This window comes from Centropristis striata, chromosome 20 (assembly GCF_030273125.1).
Source record: "Centropristis striata isolate RG_2023a ecotype Rhode Island chromosome 20, C.striata_1.0, whole genome shotgun sequence".
Classification (NCBI taxonomy): Eukaryota; Metazoa; Chordata; class Actinopteri; order Perciformes; family Serranidae; genus Centropristis; species Centropristis striata.
In genome coordinates, this window is record NC_081536.1 from 11255367 (window position 1) to 11273916 (window position 18550).

General features: G+C 39.9%; 1 protein-coding gene across 5 annotated transcripts in view; it reads left to right on the plus strand.

Annotated features, from left to right (window-relative positions):
- The window catches only part of dst (dystonin), a 136770-nt gene that overhangs the window by 101230 nt on the left and 16990 nt on the right, over positions 1-18550 (plus strand). For 4 of the 5 annotated variants that reach the window (XM_059359820.1, XM_059359816.1, XM_059359817.1 and 1 more), the window contains 23 exons: positions 2178-2339; positions 2523-2693; positions 2983-3149; positions 4349-4508; positions 4720-5046; positions 5220-5304; positions 5960-6201; positions 6346-6552; positions 6694-6813; positions 6936-7043; positions 7135-7353; positions 8183-8386; positions 9074-9305; positions 11062-11288; positions 11375-11497; positions 11623-11724; positions 12898-12999; positions 13306-13479; positions 14310-14465; positions 14588-14785; positions 15351-15479; positions 15997-16167; positions 18227-18382. In XM_059359820.1, coding sequence (XP_059215803.1) covers positions 2178-2339; positions 2523-2693; positions 2983-3149; positions 4349-4508; positions 4720-5046; positions 5220-5304; positions 5960-6201; positions 6346-6552; positions 6694-6813; positions 6936-7043; positions 7135-7353; positions 8183-8386; positions 9074-9305; positions 11062-11288; positions 11375-11497; positions 11623-11724; positions 12898-12999; positions 13306-13479; positions 14310-14465; positions 14588-14785; positions 15351-15479; positions 15997-16167; positions 18227-18382 — 3942 coding nt within the window. The remainder of the gene's footprint in view (positions 1-2177; positions 2340-2522; positions 2694-2982; positions 3150-4348; positions 4509-4719; positions 5047-5219; positions 5305-5959; positions 6202-6345; positions 6553-6693; positions 6814-6935; positions 7044-7134; positions 7354-8182; positions 8387-9073; positions 9306-11061; positions 11289-11374; positions 11498-11622; positions 11725-12897; positions 13000-13305; positions 13480-14309; positions 14466-14587; positions 14786-15350; positions 15480-15996; positions 16168-18226; positions 18383-18550) is intronic. The other variant, XM_059359818.1, reaches the window with a different exon arrangement.

The window sequence follows — 18550 nt, forward strand, 5'->3', positions numbered from 1 at the left end:
AGATTGCCTCAGACAAAACCCTTCCTGTGTGGGGAAGGGGGAGGAGGAGGACCTGAACATTGATGACTGCTATGTGCCCCAGAGGTCCATTTATGACACCGTCCGGCTCAATGAGCAGATAGACTCGGGCTCTAAAGGGAGCCTTTCTTCCCGTCACTTCACAGGCACCCTACCATACACTCACCGCACATTAGACCTCAGCAGCCTGTGTGGAAACGGAGCTCTCTCTGCTTCCAGTTCGTTTGAGCTCCGAACCCGCAAACCTGCCATGCTGGACGAACGCGTGGTCTTTGATGGGCTCAAGCTCAACGGGCACGTAGTCAGGGTGACTGACACAGTGCTGCCTAAGTCACGTTTGCAGGGAGGAGAGAAGAAGGATCATCCACATCATCGACGCTCGTGGAGGACTTTTGCTCCAACTAACTTGGGCGAGTATGCGAGTCGCAGTGGGACCTTGTGCTCTGGGAGTGCTGAGCGGCCGGGGTTGATCAACGGCAGGAGAGGGCAGAGTATGACCAGCTCACTGACATCTGAAGAGGACTCTGGTCTGTATAGTCCTACTGTAGAGAGGGAGCGACATGCTCACAGATCCCACAAAAGAGCAGGCCCCGGTACCAGAAGCCTCTCGTCTTCGGAGGCAATGCACATGTCCGGCTCCCTGAGAACTGGGCGATCGCTCAGCTCAGGGCAGGAGGAGTTCCCTTTCACACCTGCGAGGGACAATCGGTCTCTTTACCACAGCAGCAGCTTGGTCCAGGGGCTGCGACAGACAGAATCAGGTGTGGTGGATCTAAATGAGAAGGATACCCTCAGCAACGGGGAGTACAAATACTCCACAGGGAGGTTATCCTCAGGGTCCGCCTCCAGGACTCAAAACGAAAGCTCTGGATGGCGTTCTAGGACTTTAACAGACTATGATGAGCTGTCCACTGCTGAGCTGTTAGAGGACGTGTCATGTCAGGACGACTGCGATCTGGTCAGTGTGGTGGTGACACAGCCTGAGACGTACGGAAACTCTGCAACTATTCCCATAGAGAGCTGCCAGCTAACAAAACCATGTGCTGTGCAACAAGGAGCGTCCAAGTACAGCATGGAGGATCTGGAGGAGTTTCTGCAATCAGTGGAGGCCTGTCTGCCTAAAAGTTTACAGACATTCCAGAACGTAGGAGAGCAGGAGATAGAGGCCTTACTGACTGCCATCGCTGCATGTCCTGAAATGGACCCCATGGGTTATTTCTCCCCACAGGTGCCCAAAAATAGCCTCAGAGTTACAGCATGTTTCACTAGATCATTCGCCTCTTTAGATGAGTTTTTCCATGTTGCTGTCTTGGTGTTTTTCTTATACCTGATTACATGATGAGTGAAATAGGTTTTACTCACAAACTCGACCTTGAAGTGTGTTTGTGTGATTGTTCACAGCTGTGCTTTAATTGTTAGCTCTGACTGGTTTGAGAGTTGTTTATGTCAGCTGGATTTTTTAACACCAAACCTGAGCTGATGTCGTGGCAGACTCTGGATTTTGCAGAACTACATGGCATCATTTTGACCTTTTGTTTTTCTAAAATTGAAATAGAAATCATCTGATTTTTTTATCTTCTTTTTATTGAATTTTAGAATAAACAACAACGGACACAGGCATAAAACAAACCAGTTCTAAGGAGTTTAATCCAAATATCACATTTCCGTCGGTTATTAGATTACAGTGTTAAGGGTTGCTCTGCCAATTTCTGAGAAAACCAATACACAGAGCCAGTATACATCAGATTGAACTACTCAAGACATATGTGCTTATTTGAGTACATTTCTATGAGTCTATAGTGTTATCCTTTGGAGGATTTAAGGATTTTTAATGTTACCTGTGACATATTTCAGAAAACAGATTTGTGTAAAGCTCAGTAACATAAGAGTATTTTTTATAAGACAAGTCATAACAGAGTGTGATGTTGTAATTCATTTCACAGTAAAAGGGGGAAAACTTCAGAATGAATCAGATACTTAATTTGGTCTAGTTCCGAAAAAAAAATCCAATAAAACACATGAAATGCATCATGAAATTTCTGGTATTTACAATTGGAACAGTAATCCAGTTGGTTTAATGAACCTACAAATAAGACTGATGACATTGTAATTTGAACACTTATAAGATATTTAGTCTGATTTGTTCCATTTGTCTTTAGGCTTTCCAGAAAGAGGACATTGATCCGTTGCAGACGCAGCTTCAAGACATCAGCTCTCTTGGCCAGGGACTGATCCAAAATGCTGCAAAAGGCACCAGCACCAAGAAACTGGAGGACGACTTGGAGGAAGTCAATACAAAGTGGAATACACTCAATAAAAAGGTTATTTGTTTTATACAACCAGTCAGACTGGTGGATCTTTGAATAGTGGTCATTAGTGAAAGAGAAATTGTTAGTGTAATGAGTCATCCATTCTTACTATTTGTTATACTGTTATCCTGGGTGCAGCAGTTTTAAGTTGGCTTTGAAACAGGTTGACATCTATATTTGCCATGTGGTCTGCAGATTGCTGAGCGTTCAGCCCAGCTGCACGAAGCCCTGTTGCATTGTGGGAGGTTCCAGGATGCTCTGGAGTCCCTGCTCAGCTGGCTGACCGACACAGAGGAGCTCATGGCCAATCAAAAACCTCCATCTGCAGAGTTCAAAGTGGTCAAAGCACAGATTCAAGAGCAGAAAGTAAGCCGGCATGGTCACATGGCGCAAAACACATGAAAACACGCTGACGGTTCTATTTTAATCCTACCACTTCAACACTAGAAAAATCCACAAAACATAATTTCTTTGCCATTCATCTTATTTAATTGACATCCATTGTTAGAGATGAGTGTGGTACACAAAGCTTTTAGTTTTATGGGCACTTAATTTGTGCTTGTTAGATTTACTGTTTTTCACCACCAAGCATCGCTCGCGGTCTGAGCATGTTAAAGGCGCCCAATAACTCTCCTCCTTTGTTTGCCTCTGACAGCTCTTACAGAGACTGCTGGATGACAGAAAGCCAACAGTGGAGCTGATAAAAAAGGAGGGAGAGAAGGTTGCAGAACTGGCAGAGTCTGTGGATAAGGAGAAGGTTGCAAAAGAGATCGAGTGCCTGGGGCAGAGGTGGGACGCTCTGCTCAAGAAGGCTGAGAACAGGTCTGTATGAAACAACTGCACTGTTAAACGTCACTATGAATAAAGTGTGCTTCAGAGTTAATGTGGATAATGAAAAGTTTTCCTACGATATAAAGCATAGGGATTTTTTTTCTCCCCTAATTGAATTTGTGTTTTTGCCTGGATTTGGATCTGGGAAAAATCAAACCTTACAAAGAACATCAGACTGCTAAATTCACCTTTTAACTTCCTCCTACTGAAGCCTAAAGGAATAGTTCAACATGTTAAGGAAATTGAAATGTTCTTGCCAAGAATTACATGATAAGATTGATACCACTGTAATGTTTGTATGGTAAATATAGAGGTAGCTGACAGTTGGTTTTTAGCACAAAGCCTGGAAACAGCAGAAACAGCTCGCCTGGCTCCATCCAAAGGTAACAAATACCAGCACCAGCAGGAGATATAAGTTTCTAAGAGTATTTTTTACCTTTGGACAGAGCCTCGGCTAGCTGTTCCCTCCTGTTTTTAGTCTATGTGCTAAGCTAAGCTAACTGGCTGCTGTAAGTGATGTGCAGTGGGCAACCTGGAAACCCATCAGCTAATGTCTGAAGACAATTTTGCTTTTTATTAGCTTCTTATGAAAAACATTAACTGCATCCTAATGTATCTGTTTATAGAGATGTCTGCCGAAATGGATCTTTAACACCTATAAAAAGAATTGATGAAGTTGTAAATTTAACTGCACACAATAACTGGCTAGAGACCCGGATATTTGTTTTGTGAATAATTGCTAGCTACATAATTATCAGACTAATAGCTGATGGGTTCAGAGATTGAGACCTTCCGGACCTTTCTTTCAGATCAAGTTCAGAAAAATGGTATAACACATTATTTTCACAGTTGCCCATGAAGTTGGAATAAAATATATATTTTTTTTACCTCTTTCCATGAAATGATTGTGACATGTGATTTATTCTTGAAGGATAAAGTGTATATCCTCTCAAAATGTTATCAATCAATCTCTTCCAAACATATCACAATGAAAATGAAACCACAATAAACAGGATTGTGTCTGAAAACAAAATATTCCAACTTTATTGGCGACCATTTATATGTTGCTAACATTTTCGAATAACACTTTTTTTTTTATAGGTTTGGTTGTGTAAACTTGCCCGTCACTCTATTAATTACTGTACTTTGCTTCTAATCCACTGCTGTTCCTATCTGCATAAATGTGTCAGGCACAAGCAACTAGAGAGCATCTTAGTGGTCACTCAGCAGTTCCATGAGACCCTGGAGCCCCTGAGCGAATGGCTCGCCACTACAGAGAAACACCTAGCCAACTCCGAACCCGTCGGCACAGAGACGTCTAAGCTGGAAGATCAGATCTCTCAGCATAAGGTAATATCCATCGTCTAACATCATTACCATATGTTTTCATGCTGTCCAGCTGAATTCAGTTTCATTTATTTTGCTCGTTACTTTAAGTATTCGCTTTTCATTATTTCCCATTCCGTTTTTCATTAAATTTCAGTTTCATATTCTTGTTTTATGTGTGTGTTTTCTGTTTGTGTCACATTTCCTTGGTTTGTTTCCCATCCCCTGTGGTCAGGCCTTAGAGGAGGAGATTATGAATCACAGTAAAGACCTGTTACAGGCCGTCAGTCTGGGTCAGATGCTCAAAACTGTGAGCTCAGCAGATGAAAAGGAGTTTGTTCAGTCCAAACTGGATGCCACCCAGGCCAGTTACATAGAGCTGCAGGAGCGATGCAGGAGGAAAGCTGAGATGCTGCAGCAGGCCCTGGCTAATGCCCAGCTGTTCGGAGAGGATGAAGTGGCCCTAATGAACTGGCTGAGCGAGGTGCACACACGGCTGAGCGAAGTGTCCACGGAGGACTACAAAGTAGATGTTCTTGAAAAGCAGCTGGCAGAACAACGGGTATACCCTCCTCCTCCTCCTCCTCCTCCTCAGGCCAAGCATTATGTTGTCCTTTCATTTAAGTTGCATCAGTCATGTTCCAGTTGATTTCAGTGATTTGCGTCTCATGCATTGTTTACACTGTGAAGTTTCTTGTCCCTCTCAATAACTTTCTAAGCTTTCTGTTATTTTAGGCACTGCAAAGTGATATTGAGTTGAGGAAGAAGAATGTTGACCAAGCCATCTCTAACGGCATGGAGCTCCTGAAGCAAACAACAGGCATGTCTGTCTTTATTACTTTCCTTTCACAGTTAAAATAGCTGAAACAAACAAACAATTCTGTCTCTGTAATACACATCATAAGGCCTTCTTTAGGGGGAAGGTCAACAGCTGGCGAAGTGTTTCTCAGAATTCTAAATGATAAAATTTGTTTATAAATATTTTTCCAAAGCACTGGGATTTTCCAAATACTAGTTTGTTTAAAGATACTTCAAATTTTTAATATCCTTTTAAAGAAATATTTTGCTTTCTTAGTGAGGGTTGGATGAGAAGATACCACCAATCTTGTTGTTACCATGACTACTTAAGAAAGTTACCTTGCCCATTTTGTTTCTTCTGGACAATGCGAGACTAGTTTACCCTGTTTCTTGTCTTTATGCTAAGCTAAGCTAACTAGCTGCTGGTTCCAGCATATATTTACTATTCATATATGTGAAACCTTCTCATCCAACTCTGAACGTATTTAAAATCAAACAATTTACTTATCATTTTAACAGTTTTAACATGCAATCAAATAAAATGTGTGGCCTCAACATCGCTGACTGTTGCTCCCATCTTGGTTTTTCCAATGAGCAGCATACTGTACTTTCCTCCTCTAAAGCAGAAATACAACACTCCTTGAATTCGTATATAATAATTTACTTTCTATTTATAGGTGATGAGGTGGTTGTTATCCAAGGCAAACTGGACGGAATAAAAACAAAGTATGCTGAGATCAACTCCATGAGTGACAGCGTTTTGAAGACTTTGGAACGGGTTCTGGGTCTTTCGACCAAGCTGCAGAATACTCATGAGGACCTGAGCTCCTGGCTCGACAAAGTAGAGGATGAGGTCAGCGCTTTTGCTGATCAGGAGCCAGTGGGCGAGCAGCTCATTCATGCACAAAGCAGACAGAAGGTAAGAGTTTCTCCAATCAAAGTTTGAGAAAGAAATTAATAACACGTGTAATCTTAAACATAAAGTGTTTCTGACGCTCAGTAAGCTGCACATCTGTGCATTCTTTACGCTTATGTTTTCTGTGTGTCATGTAATCTTGTCCAGGCCTTGTTGAAGGAGAGCAAAGACCAAAAACCAGCGATAGACAAGCTGAATGAGTTGAGCAGCTCTCTCCTGGATCTGATCCCCTGGCACACTCGTGAGGGTCTAGACAAGCTGGTGACTGAGGCTAATGAGCGGTACAGAGCTGTCTGCGACACCGTCACCCAGCAGGTCGACCAGATCAACGCTGATATTCTCAAGTCACAGCAGGTAAGCTGAGAGAAACTGATAAACAGCTGCTCCCTCCCCCCCTACATTTAATCGTCCCTCTTCTGCTTTAATTTCCGTATTTAATTAGGAGTTATAGGTTTCCAGCAATAAAAAATGTCAATGATTTTTCTCTGTTTCCAGTTTGAACAGGCTGCAGACACTGAACTCTCCTGGCTGACTGAAGCTGAGAGGAAGTTGCTGTCGATGAGTGAGATCAGGCTGGAGCAGGACCAAACCACAGCCCAGCTCCAAGCACAGAAGGTAAGCCTATCATACTGTGTGCGTGTGTGGATATAGACACAGGCCTCCATTTAAACAAAGTACAGTAAACATAGTGGCTTGTTTTGTAAGGTCCAGTCAAACTCACTCTACCGGTTTTCCAGATCTTCTCCATGGACATCATGAGGCACAAAGATGCCGTGGATGATATTGTGAAAACAGGAAAGGCCATAATGAACAGCAAAAACCCAGAGGAGAAAGAAATCTTGAAGGTAAAAATAATTTGTTTCCAATTTTAAAATTGGGTAGTTCATTATCAAGGATATGTATCTGAGTTAAAGGATGTTCTTGGTTTTCCATCAGGCCAGGACCAAGACTCTCTTGGAGAAGTACGGCATCGTGAGTCAGCTGAACTCAGAGCGGTGTCTGCAGCTGGAGCGAGCCCAGTCTCTGGCCGGTCAGTTCTGGGAGACCTATGAGGAGATGTGGCCGTGGCTTCAGGAAACCTTGACCGCCTTCAGCAAGCTGCCGCGGCCATCCATTGAGTACGAAACGCTCAGGCAGCAGCAAGAAGAACTCAGGGTAAGAAGATGTTGAGTGAAATAATGTATTTTAACTGTAATGTAATATTTCTGCATTAAACTGTCTAAAAGTAAGATCCAGCTGATGATACTTGTGCCTAAGGTTGCAAAGGGGGTTGAAAATGTCAGGTAAATTCCAGAAACTTTCCATGGGAAGTTTAGCTGGGGAGTTTTGGAAATATTGAAAAATGGGAATTATGGAAATGTATGGGAATTAATGGGAATTAAATGGAAATTGGGGGTAATTTTAACATCATGTATCATGTATCATATCCAAACATAAATATAAACCTTTTTTTGTCATAAGCAGACATCTCTGCAAAATAATACAATTTTAAAAAATGACAGTAGAACTTTATCAAGTTTTGATTATTTGATTGAACAATCAATTCTTTCATTGAACAACAAAAACGAAACAAATGAATGTTGAGTTAAATGCTTTAATTGTTTTAGTCAAGATTATGCAAAATTTATATTTATATATTTTCCTCAACTATATTTAAGTTCCCTGTTGATGGCCAACCTTCAATTTAGTAAATTCAGGGTTTATTCCTAAACCATGCAACTCTACTTTAGTCTGTTTCATTAGAATGAAATTTCATCAACTGACTTAACATAAATAAACATAATGTGAGTAGAATTTTAATAAGATAGATTTTCATTGCTAATGGTGATTGTTAAACAATGAAGACAGAAATTCCCACGCTACTTCACAACGTCGTCAACATCCATATTTTTGTTTTGTTTTGATTGAAAGACCCCTAGAAGCAGAAAATGACATGCTGTGTGTTTAAGCAATGAAAAACGTAATGTCTCATTTCCTTTTCCAGCAAATGCGAGAGCTGATTGCCGAACACAAGCCTCACATCGACAAGATGAATAAGACGGGGCCGCAGCTGCTTGAACTCAGCCCAGTGGAGGGAGAACCCATCAGAGAGAAGTACACAGCTACAGATCAACTTTACACCAAACTCAAGGCTGATGTCAAGCAGAGAGCTGCTACTCTGGATGAGGCCATCTCCAAATCCACCCAGGTAAGGACCACATGTTCATATATTCATATATTATAATAAAGTTTAAAAAGTGGCCACATCTTGACAGTGTTTGCATGAAATGTTTAAATGTTGGCAATCATGCTAAGATCATTTTTGTTATGTTTAAAAATAAATAATTATGATATTAAATATAGTCCATAGGTAGCTGTTACAAAGCAGCTTTAGTAGTTACAGCTCTTACATGATGACCATGTTTCAATCTAAAAATATTTTTATCGTGATCATTTTATATAAGGGCTATAACATTCATTATTTTTACATTTGAATGTTGTCATTCATGTATTATTTCTATTATTACACGGTTTCCCATGAAGTTGGAATAAAATATTTTTTACATCTTTCCATGAAATGATTGTGACAATGTGATTTATTCTTGAGAGATAAAGTGTATATCTCCTCAAAACTGTATTTATCAATCTCTTCCAAACATATCACAATGAAAATGAAATGTAAAAATGTCCATCACAACTATCCAGAACCCACATTGATGTCTGTTAACTTTTATAAATCGAACAATCCACATTTTTCAGTTTAACCAATAGGATTGTTTCTTGCTATAAATACAGTGGTTTCTGTTACAGGAGATTTCCCCAGCTTTCTTTAGTGATATTACTATATAAAGTATGAATGCAAACTGAAATGTTTCCCCTCGTCGTTCTCCACCAGTTCCATGATAAAATCGACCCGATGCTGGAATCCCTTGAACGGATCGCTGAACGCCTGCGGCAGCCTCCCTCAATCTCAGTGGAGGTGGACAAGATCAAGGAGCAGATTACTGAAAATAAAGCCGTCTCTGTGGATTTGGAGAAACTGCAGCCCTCTTATGAGACACTGAAGCAGCGAGGCGAGGAGATGATCGCACGATCTGAAGGAGCAGATAAGGACATATCTGCCAAAGGTATGGTTTAAATTATATGGTCTTATTTGTTAGAAAGACTACACCACAGTATAGTAGGGCTTTGGGATGATTATAAGAGCCAGTAAGACAAATAGCTTAATAAAAGGTCAACAGTAGGAAAATATCATAGTCCAAACCTTTAATTCTCTTCCTATCAAAACATGTGCAATCATTCTGAAATCCTTGGCTTAAGATCTTAGTATGAGTTTTGGATCAGATGTTTTAGTTCACTGCAAAAGCTTTCCTCCAGGTGTGGCTTTAATGAGAATGCCATTCTTTTTTTAGATACAAGGGAAAGTTAAAGCAAGACAAAGAGAGCAAACAGCTTCTCAATAAACCTGTAAATGTGTGAAATATGTTCTCCCGCACACACAGCTGATGAATCACCAGAGGCCCCATGATATGATTTTATCACGATACCAGAGTCATGATATTATTGCGATTTTAAGCATTTTGCAATATGGTAAGTTTAGCGATACAATATATTGCAATTTAACTGTTTTACTGCATATTGTGTCCACAAAATTCAATTCAATCAAGAATTGTTTTGTCAAAAAATAGTCTTTTTATTTCTCCACAATGAGAGTAAAACCCACAGACTGACAAACAAAGTATTCAGTCAAACTGAACTGAACTGATATCAACAAGATGACAACAATTGCAGCATTTTCTCAAACTTTCCTCAACTTTTAGCTTTACTGCTCTGAATTTTTTTTAATGAAATATAAAAAAAGCCTAACTTTGCAGCGTTCTTTTAACAACTCCCCGACATGATATCCTGAACCTATAGATTCCTTAGATCTTCTAGTTTCATATGAGTATCTCCAGTACATTCCTAAAAGTGACGCTATGGCCTCCGGAAAAAAAACGGCAAAAATACTGCTGGCCCGCTGGAATGCTAAATCTCTTTTAGTTTTTATCCTGTCCAGTTGTCTTTTAGTCTTTTAGTTTTTATCCTGTCCAGTTGTCTTTTAGTCTTTTAGTTTTTATCCTGTCCAGTTGTCTTTTAGTCTTTTAGTTTTTATCCTGTCCAGTTGTCTTTTAGTCTTTTAGTTTTTATCCTGTCCAGTTGTCTTTTAGTCTTTTAGTTTTTATCCTGTCCTGTTGTCTTTTAGTCTTTTAGTTTTTAGCTCCAGTGTTCCCTCATGGGGGCCTCCGCACTGGGGTGTGTGTTCAGTCTGCCCATGGGGATGTGGTCTTGGAGACTCCCTGGGCCCGGGGGTCTGGGCGGCTCTGCACCATGTGTGGAGTCCGCCCCGGTCTACCCGGGTCCTGGTGGTCTCTGTGACGGCGTCCTCTATGGCTGTGGGCTCTGCCACCTCTCAGTGTGGATGCTCCCACAGGTTGCTTTTTCCTCATCTGGATCCTCGGTGCCTTGCCATGTCTCTACACTGTCAATCAATATGTGCTGAGTGTGTGTTTTTGTGCGTGTGTGTGCATGTTTGTGTATGTGTACATACAGATGTGAATGGGAGGGTTGGGTTTTGTCATTTTTATTGTCTGTTTTTATTCTTATTTTTTTAAAGCACTTTGTGTTGCATTTATATGTATGAAAAGTGCTAAATAAATAAAGTTTGATTTGATTTGATTTAAATATCGATACTTAGCGGCCATGAATCGCTATAATATTGCCACGCAAAATATTGCGAACTATGCTGAATTGATTTTTCCCCCCACCTCTAGAATGCATGCTGATATTTGCTGTCTTCTGTTTGTACTCTGTGTTTTATTTTAACTGATTTATTCTCTATCCTAGTTGTTCAAGACAAACTGGACCAGATGGTGTTCCTCTGGACCGACATCCAGGCTTTAGTAGAGGAGCGGGAGGCCAAGCTGCTGGATGTAATGGACCTGGCGGAGAAGTTCTGGTGCGACCACTGCGCTCTAATCGTCACCATCAAAGACAGCCAGGACCTGCTGAGAGAGCTGGAGGAACCCGGGGTCGACCCTTCAGTCGTCAAACAGCAGCAGGAGTTTGTCGAGGTAGACATATCCTCAAAATGAAATTACTAGATCACTCAGTGGGTGAATAAGACCTAAGGAGCTTTTGTTTGGTTTGGTTTCTGCAGGGATTTAAAGAGGAGATTGATGGGTTGCAGGAAGAGCTCGATGTGGTTCGAAACCAGGGTGCAGAGCTCATGACGGCCTGCGGGGAACCTGATAAACCTGTGATAAAGAAAAGTGTTGATGAGGTATCAGATAACATTCTTATCGAAAAGTTCTTCTTCTCTACTTGCTGATAGCTTGGAGTGTCAGTGCTGTTTTTCGTGCCTGCATTTGGCTTGTGTTGAAGTACTCTTGTGTGTAATTTTTCCAGGTGAACTCAGCATGGGAAAATCTCAATAAGACGTGGAAGGAGAGAGTAGAGAGGCTGGAAGAAGCCATGCAGGCTGCTGTGCAGTTCCAGGATGGCCTTCAGGTACTTTAATCATCGCTTCATTGAATTTGAATCTGAAATACTTCTCTGAATGAAGTGTGACACAGTAAGATGATTTCAAGGCTTGTCAATGGCTTACCAAACTTCTTTTTTTGCCCTGTTTTTTTTTCTTAATTAATGAGAAAATGATCTCATAATTATTTAAATCTGCTATTTATCTAATTAATTCAGAAAATCAAGGGCAGAATATTTTGCTTGAAAATGTATTATTATTACCTCATGAAATAATTATCTCATTAATTCAGTTTTTTTTCTTTATCATGAAAGCTTTTAACAGAATTCTGAGGTAGTTATCTCATTTATTCAGAAAAACATGGCAAATACCTTTATTCTCAAGTGAATGAATTGCACTTCTACAGAAAATGGCTTCCATCTACAACATTTCATTACTGTAATTTTTTATTTGTCTTTAATAGAACAAACTTGTTCATGGAGAAAAGTTAAACACACAGTGAGCCAGACAGTTTTTAAGTGGTAACCACAGATCACAGTGCTTTTTTATTGCGCTTGACTGAAGTGATAGAACATTTTATGGGAGACCTATTAATTTTGAGACAATAAACACTAACCACAGTGCTGCGCTATTTTTGGCTCAAACTTTTACTCTGTTTATGAAGAAGATTGTTTAATGGTTTAAAAGGTACTAACTTTAAGGATCACACTCATTTTAACATGATCGTATTTAAGTTTAGGTCTTGTTTTTAATTTTCATTTCTATTTTTTTTTCTATTAATTTATTTAAAAGGGGACAGTGCAATTCCATAAAACACATGATTATACATGGTTAAAAAAGCCAGAGTTAGCCAGAAGGCTAGTTTTCATCTGTAGTCCCCTGACCATGATGTAGAAAAGCAGAGAATTACGAAACAAAAAACAAACAAACAAAAAAACAAAAACAAACAAACAAAAAAATAAAAATACGTACAATATACAAAATACATATACAAACACTTACGATACGATTAAGAAAAAATACAACATCACAATTGTTTTTAATTTTCATTGTGTTTGTTCATCTAATTTGTCGACAGTATAGATTCACCACAGAGCGACTGTAAGACTGAGTGCATAACTTGACACTAGATGTGGAACATGACTCCTGTGCACTCAGCTTTGTTTTCTCTCAATAACAATGGTTTCCCACGTTTTACGCAGGGTATGTTTGACTGGGTGGACATTCTGGAGAGCAAACTGGATTCAATGACACCCGTAGGCACAGACCTGGAAACTGTCAAGCAGCAGATTGTAGAGCTCAAGGTAAAGTGTTGCATTTGTGTCTAAATATACAACAGCAGAATATTCTTCTAGTTCACTTTAACTCTACTGTAACAGAGGTTCTGTCTTATATCAGCCGTGTTTATATTCAGTGCATGTCCACCTGCCCCAGGTGCTACAAAAGCTCTGTAAATGTAGCTTCATAAAGTATACACATTCTCTTTGATGTCCAATAAGACAAATCTTGTGCAGAAAAGCACAGTCAGTAGAGTCATATGTATTGTCCACAGAGCTTTGTACTTGTGTTGACTGATTGGGTTGTACCACTATATGCGCTCAATGTATCAGGAGTTCAAAGGAGAAGCGTACCAGCTGCAGATTGAGATGGAGCGCCTCAACCACCAGGCAAGCCTCCTGCTGAAGAAGGTGACGGAGGAGGCCGATCGCAGCGCCATTCAGGAGCCCATGTCCGAGCTCAAGATGCTCTGGGACAACCTGGACGAGAAGATCATCAGCCGACAGGTCAGGAAAGGGAAACATGTGGAGGGAAAGCTTCATTCACACTGTTCAATGCGGAAATATGATGTTTAAAGGGGACCTCTTAGGTTTTTAATTATTTTTCTGTCAGAGCGTTTCAGATAAAGGGTGAACACAAGTATATTCAGAAAAATTTTATGAGTAAAAATAAGGTGTTTTTTGAACACCTTTTTGAAAATCCCATTGATTGATTTTTAATCAATCTGTGTATTTTTTAAATTGAGAATTTAGTTGGATAAAGCTACAGTTTGCAAACTGAAAGTAGCAATAACATTTAGAAAACACACATAAATAGTATTAATTTGAGCAAAGCTAGCTTACTGTATCAAACCTTGCTAGCATGAATTACTAGGTTTTATTTTATCCAAAACTTATTGAAACACAAAACACACTTAAATATGAAGATTACTGTGAAAACTAACCTCATACCTCTTCGGGGGCCAAAACATAAAACATTGAACTCCTTGACATTATCTTTACAGTTTAATCTCACTTGATTTAGTTTTAAGATCGACAGGAAGTCTCTTTTCGTCCTTTCAAAATAAAAGTATCCATCATCAAAACAAACTCAAGTATGTATAAAACCAAAGCGATTAATCAATGAATTGATCGTTAACATTATAGACACTTGAGATGGTACTAGTATGTAATAACTCTATATGAATTACATTTGTAATTTACATCTCCAGCTTGTCATGAACTATAAAATAGACTCGACAATGGCTCAAACAGGCTGTGGAATATGTTGTATTGTGTGCCTGTCAAGGGCTTTCACACGCTGCAATATCTAATGGTTTAATCTGTCATTAATCCAGCACAAACTGGAGGGAGGCCTTCTGGCTCTGGGCCAGTTCCAGCACGCACTGGACGAGCTGCTGGCCTGGATGAGCCACACCGAGGAGCTGCTCAATGACCAGAGGAAGGCTGGAGGAGACCCCAAAGCTGTGGAGATAGAGCTCGCCAAGCACCATGTACGACAAAAGATGCTAACATGTATCAGTAGCCAAACAGATTAGCAAATGAGCATCAAAAACGACAAGCAGGCAGCAGATTTATCATCCAAAATGAACTTCTGGCTGCTTTATCTCTCCAGGTTCTTCAGAATGACGTGCTGGCTCACAAGGCGACTGTTGAGACGGTCAATAAGGCCGGTAAAGATCTGGTGGAGTCCAGCGCTGGAGAGGAAGCTTCCAGTCTGCAGAGCAAACTGGAGAACCTGAACCTGCGCTGGAAAGCCATCCTGGAGCAGACAGAGCAGAGGAAGCACCAACTGGAGAGCGCTCTGCTGCAGGTATGAACATTACTTACATCACAACTCTTTTTTTTGTCATTATTCATGTTTAATAAGCTTCATTCTTCTCTCCCAGGGGAGCAAGTAAGTTATGTCAGTCATAAATTGTTTTTGGAGGAGTTAGCCCTTTCTCAGCCCCCCTCCTTTTCTATTCATAACTTTGACCTTTAGCGGGGTGCTTTGATGTGAGGGCGGATATTAGAAATAGAAAAATGTCCGTCTTGTTCAATAAATATTTGAAATATTTCTTCAAAAACACATAATCTGCCCCAGGTTGAAAACAGTTTTTATAGATGAGAGTATTTATCAGAAAAAAATGGCCAAAAATGTAATAAGATACGGTTTTATTGGGTACATCAGTTTTTAATATAAGCAACATTTTCTTATTTTTGTGATTTTTGATCCAAGGTCTCATTGTATCACTCTTTAATTTATATTTCTTAATAGCCATCTTAAATGATCCAAGGAATTAATAACTCAGACATCCTCCTCTCTGAGCCATAGGTTGCAAACAATGCGTGTGTGTGACACCTTTTGTCCTGACTCAGGTTGTATTGTGTTGTAGGCCCAAGGTTTCCATGGTGAGATAGAAGATATGCAGCAATGGCTGAAAGACACAGAGCGTCAGCTGTTGGCATCAAAGGCTGTGGGAGGCTTACCAGACACGGCCCGGGAGCAGCTTAACGCCCATCTGGTATGTGTTTAACAATATGAAAGGCCTCATACAGATGGCTGGCTTGTAAGGAGACGACGATGTCTTTTCTGTGTTTTATCTGAAGTGTGAAAATTAAATGACACTACAAAATACACTACTTGCATCCCCCTGCAGAAGATTACAAAAAGCCTTTAAAGCGTGTAAAATTGATTTAGCCGTGTCTGACTATAATGAATTTGGGAATGTTTCCCGTCTTTGTTTTGCTTTTTTCTCTAATGGAGAAACCAGAGACATTTTCACAACAAACTCTCCCCGAAGAAATGTCTTTTTATGCAACAAAAAACAGAGGGATTACTTGTGGGAACATGCCTCCAAAGTCTACTTCTTTTACCATTTTTGGAGTAGATTTGGAGCAACATAAAACTAAAGTGCACTGATAAATTCATCACACTTCGGACAGTGCAGACTCTCATATTGTTATCCAAAGCTAAAGCAGAGCTGTAATTTAGTCTGTTCGACAAAAGCGTCATGTCTTTGTGTCTTCTTCTTCTTGCAGGAGTTGTGTTCTGCCTTCGAGGCGAAGGAGGAGCTGTATCAGGAGCTGCTGAACAAGGGTCAACAGCTGCTCGCCATGACACCTGAGGGTCCAGACAGCAACACGGAGCAGGACCTCGCCAACCTCAAGGACAAATGGGAAGCTGTGCAGGGGAAGGTCGCTGAGAGAAAGGTATGGAGTTGTGGTGAGGATGGTTGACTTACACGGCTCTCAGCTTACTGATTCACAGCTTTCTGTCTCAGTGAGAGATCGCTGACATACACTTGAGCCATGACTTGTTTGTAAGCCTCTAATCCCGGTGTCGATAATAAATGGTGTAAGGACGGCGTGCTGGCACGGGCACGCAGGATGTGGTTAACTGTAGATCACAGCAGGCGAGTTACTGTGTGAGTCAGTGCGGAACAACTGCGTCTCATACAGTATGTTGCCACAGTGAACAGTTGACAAGTGGACAAAAAAAAATACTAGAGCTAAGCTAATATTAAGCCAACATAAAGAATCATCAGTCACCCTGTTCTTTTTAGAAATCATATTTATGTCTTATTCCTTTGTGACATTTCCTCACTTTTGTAGCTACAATAAATAAACATCAATATTTAATATGACTAAAAGATAAATCTCCTCTCCCTTACCACTCTCGCTCCAGATATGGAGCTCCTCATTCTGGCTGCTTCAGTGTTTGCTGTAACTTTTTGCTTTTACTTCCTATTTACTTTGGTCCTGTTCCCAGGAATTCAAAGTCTAGATAAATCTTAGAGCCACACAGAGTCGCAGCTGTCGGCCAAACGCTCTTCAGCAGTGTGACGCTTCTCCAGCGCAGAGGGTCGAACACATTTTCCAAGCAGAAGAGACTTTATTCAAGTAATACAGTTCATTTATTTTATTATCTGAATAAACTCTGCAGTTGCCCGGGGGTACTTGGAAAGATTGTGGAGTAGCTCAACTAATTTGAAAAATAAACGATGATTTGATCAAAAATAATGTGCCCACATATGAACATTAAGTCAAAGTTAACACCGTAATACTGCAGTTATATAAGTGTGAGTGAAAACTAGTTAACAGGCAAGCACTAAAGCTAAAAATAATGAGTAGAAATAAATAAGGGTTTTAATTAAAGTAATGGTTATAATATTAAATAGTTAAAAGCATTGTATAATTTAAAGAATAAATGGTTAAAATAGTTAGCCAGAAAAGTAACAATATTTAAAAAATGTTGAAATATTTAGTTAAAATTAATGGATAAATGGGGAAATTTCAGGGTTACAGCAGCAAAAAGTGTATAGGAAAAATAGAAAGAAGCAACAATAAAATATAAATAAAGAGTAAACAAGCAATATTAACAAGAAATATGAAAGTATTAATTTAAATAAGAAGAAATGTAAAAAAATAGGAACAATATATACAATATAGACCAGTTGAAAATTGCACCAATACACAGAAAAGCATTGATATTGCACAAATGAATGATAACACACCTGATTGAAGTACTGGAAAATCCTGATATTGCACAGTTGGTCTACATTACAGTGCAGTTATTGTCAGTTTGAACTGATTAACAGTTGAAATAGATATCTCAAAGTACCATTAGTTAAGAAGCTGTTGCAACATTTAGCTTAATTAGTAAGATTGCTGATAAGAACAAGTAATGACAGTTCAACTGTATAAAAAATGTAACAATATCCACTTTTAAACATTTGAAAATGGGAAGCTGGGAATCGATGTAGAGGTTCATCTTACAGGGTTGTGGGGAAACCTTGGACCAGTTGGAAACCACTGCACTACAATTCTACTCTATTTCGCAAGTCTCTTATCATATGAGTGAAACACATTATTATCCACATATATAATAGGTCTGTAATGTCGTTAACAAAGCATTTATGGTCATTTACTGAGCCTGTGCCAGTGACCCCGGCTGTAGCAACAAATGGATGTTTTCCAGCGATGCAGTCACTGTGGATGTTTCTCTCATTCAATTAAAAGCTCATCATTCCCTTTATGCTGCACCACCAGCCTCTCCAGAGATGGTAACTTCCTCTGTTTAGACAGAGGTCATGTTCGGCACAACTGAAGTGTAATTGTTATTTTTTCCTTCCTCTTAATCTAGTGTTGTGGCAACCAGGCGGTTTGTTTTCAGCAGCATGTTACCGGTTATAACAGCTTTTTTTTTTTATAGTGAAGATACAACAGGATCATTTATATAACTATGCCTGATGATGTGTTGTGTCTACAGGTGAAACTAGAAGAAGCCTTGACGCTCGCCACAGATTTCCACAACTCTCTGCAGGACTTCATCAACTGGCTCACCCAGGCAGAGCAGACGCTGAACATGGTCTCACCGGCCTCCCTCATACTGGACACCATCATGTTTCAGATTGATGAGCATAAGGTAATTTTTGCACAGTTACACAACCTCTGAAGTGAAATAAAATCCTGATGACATTAAATGTCATCCGTTGTAGTCTGTCATATAGAAAATTGCAGTTAAGGTTTACTAAGTCACCATTCAGCTTTGCCATCAAGCCAAACTTTTTTTTTGAAAAGGTGATATTATTAT